Here is an 11,809-nt window from a genome sequence, read left to right as displayed (position 1 = left end):
GGGAATGTAGTAGTCCTTCTCTTCTGAGAACCAGGTACATTCACTACATGATGTTATGATGTGGAATACCAATAACCGAAAATCACAAAACCATGACAACAAGTAAGACTGGGTATTTACACTGTATTTCAAGAACTAATTACTGCAGTTGCTAATATGTCATCACGGTAATGTATAGAAAAAAAATCTTGCAGATTTAGTACATCATTTAAATTCTTGTTAATTTAAGAGATTTATTGGAAGATTTAGTTATTCAGGAATTTTTCTAGCTGTGTACTTAATGTCTTTTTCTTCCTATTCTATGTGTACTCCTCAACTTACATTGCACAAGTGACAGCCGATGTGTACAGAAAATGGTTCAGGATAGTGTTAAAAAAAAGAACAAGAATTTCTTGGTGTTCTGCCTGCCTTCAAGTCTGTAAAAATCTGTAGAAGAAGCATAGTGGTTCTCAAAAGAAAGCAGGAGGTCTGTGCTGCTTCAGAAGAGCTAAAGCACAGTGGCTGTCCACAGAGACTGCTGTTTGTGATTCCTGCAGGACAGAAGGTGAGTGGAAGGAATCAAGATGTGCAAATGTGTCGAGTGGGCAAATTTCAGTGTGATTCAGTAGTTCATCACACTGTGATGGGCAGAACCTGGGAGCATGCATAGAGGGATTTCTGCTCCACACCATCAGTTCAGGCTTTTCTAGTGTGGATGGAGGGTTGCTATTTCCCTGTCTTGTGCTGGTGGTTTTTTGCTGCTCTCTTGCTGTTCTACATGATGCTATTTCCACCCCTTTTACTTATTTTACATTGCTTACCTTTGTCAGTATGTTGCCTTCTGAAGTGTATTTCACAGAAGAGAATGCTAATTTGTGCTCAGGTATAGAGGAGCCCTGGATGATTTTAATGTGATTATCACAGGTTGTTTTCAACAGGGATCCCATGTTTATCTTATTGGGGGATTTTAAAGTATAAACACACCCTTTATTAAAAAGTATAAGACACATCAAATGAATATTGGTATGAGTAATAAGAATGAAATTGGAATGCCCATTGGGCTAACTTAGGTGTCCAGAATTCTTACTAGTGATTGCCCTTCCCTCTGCACTCTCACAGCCAGAGATCTTCACTCTGTGGAAACTTAAGTGCTAAGCAGCTGCCTTTAATTTTAATAATACACAACCTTTCTGCGCAAGGCAAGTGCAAATTAATTATGCAAATAAGATTATTTTATTTTTACACCTGCCCTGTGAAGCTTAGGTATGCACATTAGAGGGGCAGAGGTTGAGCACTAGAGGATAGATGGCTTTCCCCAGATAGCTGCTGCTGGTCTGTTGGAGGAGCCACAATATTTGCTTTGCTTTGCACAAAGGAAGCAAGTGAGGCTGGCTGTAGGAGGCAGCCCATGCTTGTGGAAACCACTGAAAAACATTGTGAAAATATGCTTTAGAACTGGTAGATGAAAAGCACTGAAAGATTGCCTTGGAAGGTCCTACTTTCATGAAATTCAGAGTTAATGTTCAGTGTAAGAAGCTACGGATTTCCACATAAAACAGACTGCAGAAGCCCCTACGATTAGGTACGCTAGCAAAATAAACAGATTCAGGTAAAGTGTTCTGAAGGAGAGTAACCCTACAGGCATAGAGACAGTGGGGGGGAAAAATTGAAAATAAATAGTGATGAGAAAGATTTTGGAACATTAAGCACAGCAAATTGGGCTTGAGATTGTATTGTTAGATGTCAGGGGAAAAAACTGCCAGTGCAATTGTAAGACAATCTGAAAATGTATAATTCAGGAGGGAAGATGACAGTCTCCTCTGTACAGCTTGAGTATGTGCTGGTCTCGGCAGCCTTCTTGATTCAGGGATATCAGAGCAGCCATCAAGAGACTGATTAATTTATTTTTAAATAGGTAATGCTTCAAACACGCTGTATTTTACCTGCAAAATCAAAAATCAGAAGCACTGTAGAACTGTTTCAGTGGAGATGAGGAGACTGTAGAAATGCCATCAGGCAAACATTGTACAGGAAACTGTTAAACCGGAGCTTGCTACATCATTCACATCATAAAGCCAGAGCAGTGGAGCAAGAAACAGTTCTGAGACTGATGTTTTTAGAAAGGATGCATGTATATTGACTACACAGATAATATTCAAATCTTCACTGTATTATACATTAAAGGGCTTTGGGTTTAGTAATTCTGCCAGAGGGTGGTCAGTGACAAATCCACATGCTGCTTATTTACTTCTCTTAGGATTTCCAAATTTGAAACCTAAGTCAGGGCTCAGTAGTGGTTACAGAGCTTGCAAAAACCCAGGAGTGAGATCTAGCAGACACTTCAGAGTTGCATTAGGCCTGAAAGTAAGGATTGTCTGCACTCAAATGAGTGTTCAAATAAATCATAATTTTCTCAGAGTTTCAAGTCTACAGTATTTTAGCATAAATGAACTTTTCAAAATGCCTTAAAAATAGATGAGATTCCTCCACACAACCCATTACTGGGAGTCAGCTTCCTCAGTTTTCAGTTCAGTGAGGTATCTAAGCACACAGCTAACCTCCTCCCTGTCTAGCAGTCATAGACACATTTCAGTTGCCTTGATGTCACTGAATGTTTAAAATCAATCGTGTTGTGCAGCTGAAGCTGTAATGAATGTAGACATAAAATAGTTGACATTCCTGTTTCTTGGAGTATTATATTCCACAGCAACCTCCATGGAAGTGGAGGACCAGATCTGACCACCTGCTTAGACTAATTGGTTCATCTCGGGGCTCTGCTTGTGAAAAGTAAGTCAAAAACCCAATAAGTAGGAGAGGTCCAGGAAAAACAGATGCCTGCCTTGCTGAAATTCCCAGGACATCTGCCTGTGACCACTGAGATTGCTGACAGTTAAGCCTTTAAAACGTACGTGTGCTACTCTTGCAACTAGTCCAAGCATCCAGCACAAAACAGAGCTGGGAGTTTGGCCTTGAGTGTCTAAGTGACTACATTTTTGTTGCAAGGAATAAAACAGAGGAAGTTTGTTGCGGTTCTGCCTGCGGAAGAAGTTTGCAGAGAAGTTTGTTGTAGCTTTGAGATGATCTGGCAGTAAATGCTACTGCAGGGCAGGAGACAGTCAGCCTCATTTGGGTAGGAAAGATTTGCACAGTGGCCATATATACACACTTAGAAATTGATTAGTTATCTAACGGATTTAAAGTCTCACCAGAAATACTAATGCTCTGAAACAACCGTATAACGAACAATACCAGCCTGGCTGGGGAACCAGAGCTTGTACTGTACCAATGCTCTGCTGAGAAATAGAGAAATACTGTGCAGCTTATTTTCATTCATTCTAAAATAGGACTGAGAAAGGCTTCCATACAGCTGCATGACAGTAGCATTTTATGCCATATTTAAGCTACTTTTTGCAATCTTCCCACTGAAAATATTAATCATTATAAAATCCTTAAATTAAGAGGGAGAATGTGATCTTTCCTAATTAAAATTGCATCAGCACCCATCTGTGTCTACCTAACAAACAATTTTCAGTCCCATTTCTGGGTTCATTTGGAAGATTACCTCTCCTTTTAACTCCTAGTGATAGTCACATTAATTACTGTTGTTCTCTTAATGTATCTTTGAAAAAGCTGCTTCCTACCAGAAAGATTTGCTATTTTATGTTTGTATTGGCCTAATCTCTCATCTGCGTAATTTTAATCTAACTTAATTCAGCCAAAGCACCCACCCTGCTATAGCTGCCAACATCAAAGCATCTTGGATTACATGCTGTGCACTTTCTGATCAGAGAAATAAGATCAGCGGTGTTTGCAACTAGGACTTTTGGATTGTTTTCAGAAAACAAGGATCCATTAATTCAATTAAGGTTCCTTTACTCCCTTCTGTGCTGTATTCACTCCCCTTTCTTCTTTCTTTATTCAGTTTTCCTTCTTAAATATGGATTTCCTGTTCTGCACCAACTAGTGCAGCTGAGAAATTGTAGTGGAGGGAAACTTCATTGGGACCAGCTGAGGCAGATAAACTGATTTTCTCATGTAAATTGCATGAACATTGACTGCAAATTTGGTATTCTTGATTTGTTGCAGTGCCACTAGTAGAGCACTTAGTGAAGGCGATGCCTACTGTAATACAGTCCCAAACAGACTGTCAGAATCATGGGCTAACTTCAGAGAAGTCTGGAGCCTAAAATGACAGATAATCGCTGCAGAGTTGCAGATGACAGCATTGAGGACTGCATGTCAGAAGAGATTTACCTCTTTCCTTTAGAAGCAGGATTTTATCAGATGGCTTGTCTGCCTGTGCACAAAGTGTACGATAATACAGGCTGGTAAGTCATGCTGATAATGGTGGCTAATGTTAAAATAATACAATTAATTTGCTGCATTGTTTTTGCATTAATGGGGCTGTGTTAGACATGGAGTTAGATGAGCAATTATCTCTTGTTAGTTTCATCTGGAAGAGTAAGTATATTTGCCTGTTCTTATTTTTAATGGATGACATAATCACATACTTGAATTGTGCTTTAACTTAGGTAGTACACCACCCATGAGGTCACCCCTCTATCACTTCTACATTCTCCTTGCTTAGCCAAAAAGTTGATGTATGCAGTCTGGTCTCAAATGTCTGGAATCTTTTTTGATAACGGCCATTGGTATTAAGTAAATGTAACACACTTCTAAGTAAGTCAAAGCAAAAAATAGTATTTGTTTAACAGGCCTCTTTCTCTGCTGAGACAGTTATTCCAGATGAAGCTCTGGTGCAGAAGATCCAGGATACCGAAGAACTGGACCCATGATACAGGACTCAGTACAAAAGAATCTATTGAGTCAAGTCAGCCAAAATGCATGTTTCCTTACCAAGAGGTGAGTCAATAGCAATTAGCATTGTTCAACACGCTGTGATCTGAGAAAAGGGAAATTGGATTAACACTAATTGCATCTTGTTTCAATTTATCATTTCGGTGCACAGACACTTCGAAATATACATAAGGTCATATAAAAAACCAGTATACACTTACATGATTAAACACTATAGCATAGTATCTCTAAAAACTTATGAATCTAATGCTCAACTCAAATGTGAAATATCAAGTAGTGTTGCAGCTATTGCTGTTTCAACAGTGTATTAGAAATCAGCAGCCAGGTAAAGGGGAGAATCACAAATCCATGCTCCACACTGAAGGAAGTGTGAGCAGAGCACAGCTGTTATCCTGCTGATTTACAAGCAGCCAGACAGACAACAAAATAGCATAACTGAGGACTGGGGCAAGCTCCCATCCACTAGGAAGATTGTAAAGAATCATAGAATGGCCTGGGTTGAAAAGGACTTCAAAGATCATCTAGTTTCAACCCCCCTGCTGAGTGCAGGGTCACCAACCACTAGACCAGGCTGCCCAGAGCCATGTCCAGCCTGGCCTTGAATGCCTCCAGGGACGGGGCATCCACAGCCTCCCTGGGCAACCTGTTCCAGTGCATCACCACCCTCCAAGTGAAAAACTTCCTCCTAATATTTAACCTACATCTCCCCTGTCTCAGTTTAAAACCATTCCCCCTTGTCCTATTGCTATCCACCCTCATGAACAATCGTTCCCCCTCCTGTTTATATGCTCCAAGAGATGAGATATTGCAGTGAAGAGAAATGGCACCGTTTCAGGACAAATACACAGATCTGTGGAACACCAGGCTTCATTACCTCTGGAACAACTTGCTTATAAGCTCAAGATTCTGAAGTGTTCTTTGTGGATAATTTTTAGATTGATTAGGGATAACAAGAACAAGAAGAATGAATTCTCATTGTCTGGCAATCAAAGCTGTTCTCCAAAACCTTTCAGGTATACAATCCTATGTCAGCAATAAAGCCTAATGTAATTAGGTTGCAACTGTCACATTCAAAAAGATAAGAGAGTATTACAATTATTATTATTATACTTTATTCATAAAGTTAAAACACATACTGTAATCTGCCTGTGGGAATAAATGACTTACGTCTGCATAGGTTTGTTACATCGAGTTCAGCAGGGATTTTCAATAGTTATTAATCAGTCACACATGAGCGCAAAGTGATTTTAGAGTATTATAACACTGGCACTAATTTAGACAATTTCAGGGTACTGAATAAATTCACAATGTTTATTGAAGCATTAGGGAAGATGGTAAGTAATATAAAACAATTGAAACTTGATAGTAGCACAGCATAACTTCTATGTCCTTCTTAATTCACACAAGTGTAGCTAATACTTGTTCATTTGCTTCTTAAAAAGTCTAGCAGTGTGTGTGAGGGTTTCCGAAAAGCAACAAGCTCAGTTTAACCACCTCCAATCTTGCTTGAGGAGGTGTATAATAAAACTGTTGTTAGCCAGAACAACTTATTAAAGTATTTCTTTTCACATCTGATCTCCAGCTAGCATACAGTGACTGTGATTAAATTCACTTAGTACATTATCAACATTTAATATTTTGTCTTAAATTCTGCCTTCAAATTTACAATGAGTTTTTAATATACTCTAAGTCCAACACTTTTTTTTCCTAGATTTTTGCATTGTTATGAGATAAATTTGATGAGACACTGAGCATACATGCTGATGTGTATCAGCAGTTTTCTCCATAGTCAGTAGTAGTAGCTGGTCAATGAATTTCAGGCTTGACCCTCGGTAGCTGAGTACAAGTAGATAATTTGAAAGAGAAATCAATATTCAGGGCTGGGCAAATTATTTATTTTAAATTTAAAAAAAAAAAGCCTTTTCTGACTTTCACAATAATAGAATCTTTCTGCGTCAAGATAGCCCTGATCCCACTAATAGATAGAGCACTAACACCAGCTGGAGGAGGATGGATGACTGTGTCATAGTCTAAGCTGCATTTTGCATTTAGGTGCAACAGCTTGTCCCATAAGCTCTTTGAGACATTTCAGTCTGTGCGCTATTCAGTATCCTGGGGTCCCAATAACTACACCTATTGAGTCAATATATATTATTATCCTAGTTGGCCCTGCTATTATTGGATAAAGATATGTTGTGCAACTTCATAACAAACATGAAATTCCAAACTGACACATTCCAGTGTATGAAGGTTTTTTTAAGTGCTAAATGCAATTGCTAAAGGCAGAAAAGTTTTCAGATTTTATAAGAAATATTCAACTAGCATACAGGCTGTTTCAGAGATGTCACAAGCTAGTTCTACATCATATTTTCTAATACGAGAAACAAATATATTGCATATACTTCCTTTCTAGCTTTTACCTGCTTTTGGAATGCCTAGCTTTTTTCTAACGGAAGCAAGATCTGCATCTAATTTGCCTTGGTAAATACAAACATACATTATTCAAATTCCAAAAGGAGTTGTAAAGGTTTAAATTACACACAATAAACATTTTAAACTGTAGTGCTTGCTTTAGGGGTATGCACAGAATATTTACAACCAGGCACGTCTCTTCTAACAGATACTGCATTGGAATTTACATGCCTAGCACTCTTGACAAAGTAATTTCATTAGAAGCAATGAACCAAGTATTTGTGCTTGGAATGAACATGAAAAGAAGAAATGATGGCAGATGAAAAGAAAACAGCAGTAAGTCTGAGTGTTTGTCTTAGAGCCTTTTTCAGTGTTTTTTCACCCTGTGAAGATGACATGCTACAAAGTGTGTCTAAGCAATACGTACACTCCTAGTGAGAAAGTTCTTTTTGAAAGCATGGAAATAAGGTGGCTGCATAGTGCCTTTCTGCTTGCATTCAAGAGCTGTTAAATATTTCTTTCCAGTGCAACTAAGAATTGCGTGGCACAGGCAGATGGAGAAGGGTAGGAACGTGCTTGAAAATGAATGCAGGCATTCTGAATTAGAGAGGTGACACAGTTAGTGAGAAGTCAGAAGGGACAGGAATTTGTAACAGGGAAGATGAGGGCTTCTGTACAAGAAAGGTGGAAGAAGGAGTACCAGCAACACAGGAGTAATACAGCAGTCACAGCTCCTATGAGAGAAGACAAGTAGGAATTACAGAGCTCATGGAATGCCTTTAAAAAAAAAAACCAACAAAACCTACTGGCTGGGCTACTAACCTAACTGAAAGTATAACTTTCCTATTCTGTTTCAGAAAAAGTTATTTATTTTTTGTTAATAGTTACAGCTAGCACAAAGGTTTTTTGTTTGCTTGGTTTTTTTTGTTGTTATGACTGCCCACTGCCCACTTCCCACCCTCTGCTCATTTGGTTACCACTTTCCTTTTGAGATGACAATCTTAAATGAAATCCTTAAATGAAAACTTAGCTGTTTGCTTCCGGATCTATATTTACAAGTCTGGAGACACTCAATTAAGGAAGTAGTTGATTATAATGTTGTTCCAAAAGTGATCTAAAATGTCCCTTCATAACAGTGGACTAAAATACTGTTTTCATTACTTTTCTTTATTTAGAAATTAAAGTAAGACGTGGATAAATACATATTTTCACAGCACAGAAAAGAAAAATAAAAATGCTTTATAGCTAGAAGCAGTTATAAGCTAATTTTAAGTAGACTGTTTATAAGATAAAGCAGTGAAAGCTTTTCTGATGTTGGCAATAAATGCAGAAAAATTGTTAGTTTCTCTCACTTTCAGCTGGAACTCTGATATACAATCCAGAGGAGGGGTACAGGAAGTCACTAAAACAAGACAGATTTAGAAAAATTAGACCACTTTTATTAAATATATAGATATCAGTATTAGTGCTTTTTCCAGGCCTATGAATTATATAGATTGCAGACTGTGTTGTGTTTTACCTTCACTTATTATTTTTGAGGAATCTATTAAATTATTTTCTTTCAGTGAAGACAAAGCTTCCAAAGAACACACAATCTTTTTTATTTCCAGACCTCCTGCTTGTTGCTGTGCTCCTGCCTCAGCTGTAGCAATTTGCATCCTCCCTCAAAGACTGAAATGCATTCCTAAACATTTTTGTTGCTCTGCAGGTGGGCATATTGAAAACTGATGTTGCCCAGCATGTGAGAAACTTTTCACTTCAACACACTTAAATTAATGAAAAATGAAGTCTTCTTTGTCTGTACCTAGAGGCATAGGTAGATTGGAGCATTCATCTGTCCCTGTATCTCTCTCCTGCTTTGCTTGGTACAAAGTAAACAGCAACTTCACAAATGAAGGGCAGCACAGGTAAGCAGATGTTTTCATTATAACCAAGAATAACTTCATTATGAACATATTAATGCTGCAATTTTTTCTCTCTTAAGTTAGAAGATAAAGGTTACAACTAAACTGTACTTTTAGTCGTCTCTCCCTTTTTTCAAATATGCACATCAGATTCTGTCCTCATATTTAAGACCTTAAAATTCACATACCTTCATAATCTCCCTGTTCATTTATGGAAAGGGTAAACATATACGGCTTGTCGGGATCTTTGTGGTCAATATGTCTGAATATAAACTGTAACTGCTCATCTAAAGCAAACAAACAATTCATTAACACCATTAACTTCGGATGGAGAGTCTCAGTGATGAATAAAAACACAGTAATAAAATACAGTCAGAATACTTGCAAATTCAGCAAACCTAGTCTCTTTCCAAGACAAATGTGTTTTAATAAACCATCTTTTGCTATTTGGGAGGCTTACTTGGAGCTGACAGTTACTAACCATTGCTTCCTCAGCTTTACAAAGATATCTGAACTGCTCTTCCATGACAAAAGCAACTGTGACATAGTGACAAAGTCAGAGGCCCAGACTATGCCTGCTAATCAATGAGCGCACATTGTCAGTGGTAAGTGGTGTAAACAAATGTGCTGTGTTCATTTGATCATACTATGTTCATTACACACAAATGTAATGTAAGAGAGGAAAATGACTCAATATAATGCACTAGAGAAGCCCAAGTAAACATATTTGAGGCAATTCTTCAGTTGTGTGAGCTGCACCTTCACTGCATAATCCAATGTTAACCAGATTATATCGATGCATTTGGAAACCAAAGAAACTAATATAACTTACTATGAATTCTGCGTATTTCCAATCCAAGCCGCTCTTCAAACAACTCTTTAGACTTGCACAGTCGTTCCACTCTCTCCTTAGTGGCTTTGTTTTTAGAAGATATTACTAGAATTTTAAAAATCACCAGAAATGTGAAAGTAAAGGTTAGTAAAGCACACCAAAACTTCAAACAGCAGAAAAGCCCATCAAGAGCTAGCACTGAAAACAATAACCTCTAATTAAGAATAAGAGTCTCTACTTACTTTCCTTTTTCTTTATCAACTCTTCCTTAAGCTGTTGGATACTGTCAGTCAACTCCTTCTTTTGCTCTTCTTCATGGTTTAGGTTAGATTTTATTTCTATCAAATGTTTTTCATTTTCTGCTATGAGTTTGTTTTGCTGGACAATCTCTGACAGGAAACAAGAAAATATAAATATTTGCAGGTGATTAATTAGGTCCCCACTATTTAGTAATTAGCTGTATAGTTTGTGATGATTCATTTGAATAAAATGTAGTGAAATGCATGCTACCTCAGATGGATAGATAAGTCAACACAACTAGACTGAGAGCATCAAATCTCAGCATAAAGGAAAAGTTGTTCAGAAAAAAAGCTACCGAGAAGCAAGCTTCTCTGATACTTCAGTGACATGCAGGATGTTTCCTGTGCCAGAACTAGTTACATCTTCAGAACATGAGGGTGATGGATCTTCTTCACAGACAAACTGCTCAACAGAAACCTAAGGTAAGGAAACACTCACTGATATTACATGTTGCAACTATTTTTTCCCCGAGATTCTGAAATTCATTTACAAAGTTTTAAGCTATTAGTCCTAGACTGTTAACTGTATCTTATTAATATAGAAGAGGCGTATGTAGCCTCACAGTATTTAACTTTACTTTGTTGTTTTAAGTGTAATCGCCTGTTCATTCTTGAGTAATGAAAACTTTTAATCGGTCTTTATCTTTTTGCATCAGCAATTAAGTTGTGCAGCGAATTGCTCCTGACTTGCAGTTTACATCCTGTGTCTGAATGCAGTTGGCTTTGATTCTATCTTCATTCTGACTTTGCAAGTTACTTTTTAAAACAGGAAGTATGTCATTCAGCTGTATTTAGTTAGTTTTAGAAAAGTTAGACAATAAGTAAAATACCATACTGTACCATTTCTGTACTCCTGAATTTTATCAATCATCAGGTCCCCTTCTTTCAGCTTCTTGGACCATCTCTCTGTAAGGAAGAGACTCCAGTTACCTGAAGAAGCCTGCCGGTAATGTGGAGAACACGGGGATGCCATGAAGGCATGGCATTCTTACCTGAAAGCACCTTTATGGACTCCTTGCACGAGTCTCTCAGTGCTAAAGTCTGATTGATTTGTTCAGTGCCATAAACGCTTTTTAATTCAGTCCAAAATTCTTTCATTTCCCTCTCAACGACGGTTATTTCATCTTCTGTCTTTACAGTAGACATGATGCTACAACGTATAAGCAAATACTGTGTCGAGACGCAAGCCAATCTCAGCAGCTGTACCCAACGTTAACACGAGAGCATCAGGGTTGGTTTTATCCCCCGTGAGTTGTCGTTAACCTTTTCCTTTACGTTGCCTTCGTCACCAACCGGTGACGGCGGTAGCTAGGTTTCCTTTACCGCCGCAGCGGCGGCTACTCTGGCCAGAAGGCTCCGCGCGGCGCCCGGGATACTACCGGCAACCTTCCCCGCGGATCCTGCTGCGCCCCGCCGCGCTCCTGAGGCTCGAACCGGGCCGCCCCCCGCGCGGAGCTGCCAGCAGCAGCGGCGGCCGCACCCGCAGCTTTCAAATCTCCGGCGCCTTCCCGCCTCTCCAACGGCTGCGTCCACACCGCGCCCCGCCCCGCAACAAGCGCGCCGCT

General features: G+C 38.8%; 1 protein-coding gene across 2 annotated transcripts; it reads right to left on the bottom strand.

Moving 5' to 3' along the window:
* Positions 8,359 to 11,754, bottom strand: SPC25 (SPC25, NDC80 kinetochore complex component). 2 transcript variants are annotated; one of them, XM_021398538.1, is made up of 7 exons: positions 11,508 to 11,754; positions 11,237 to 11,394; positions 11,085 to 11,150; positions 10,188 to 10,334; positions 9,946 to 10,050; positions 9,302 to 9,400; positions 8,359 to 8,611 (listed from the first exon to the last, which is right to left on the bottom strand). In XM_021398538.1, the coding sequence occupies exons 2-7, from the start codon at positions 11,388 to 11,390 to the stop codon at positions 8,478 to 8,480; spliced, it is 705 nt and encodes a 234-aa protein (XP_021254213.1). In that variant the 5' UTR covers positions 11,391 to 11,394; positions 11,508 to 11,754; the 3' UTR covers positions 8,359 to 8,477. The 2 variants fall into 2 exon arrangements, with proteins under 2 accessions (XP_021254213.1, XP_021254212.1); XM_021398537.1 differs by having other exon boundaries at positions 11,237 to 11,751.

The sequence above is a fragment of the Numida meleagris genome, chromosome 5 (genome assembly GCF_002078875.1).
Source record: "Numida meleagris isolate 19003 breed g44 Domestic line chromosome 5, NumMel1.0, whole genome shotgun sequence".
NCBI classification, from domain to species: Eukaryota; Metazoa; Chordata; class Aves; order Galliformes; family Numididae; genus Numida; species Numida meleagris.
Note: the sequence above shows the minus strand (reverse complement) of the source record. Positions and strands in the feature narration are given on the sequence as shown.

Bases quoted from the DNA above. Each gene is read 5' to 3' on its own strand.
- SPC25 (XM_021398538.1), bottom strand. From the start codon at position 11,390: ATGTCTACTGTAAAGACAGAAGATGAAATAACCGTCGTTGAGAGGGAA. The intron at 11,151-11,236 runs GTAAGAATGCCA...TCTTCCTTACAG, and splicing joins GTCCATAAAGGTGCTTTCAG to AGAGATGGTCCAAGAAGCTG. The intron at 9,401-9,945 runs GTAAGTTATATT...TGTTTGCTTTAG, and splicing joins GGAAATACGCAGAATTCATA to ATGAGCAGTTACAGTTTATA.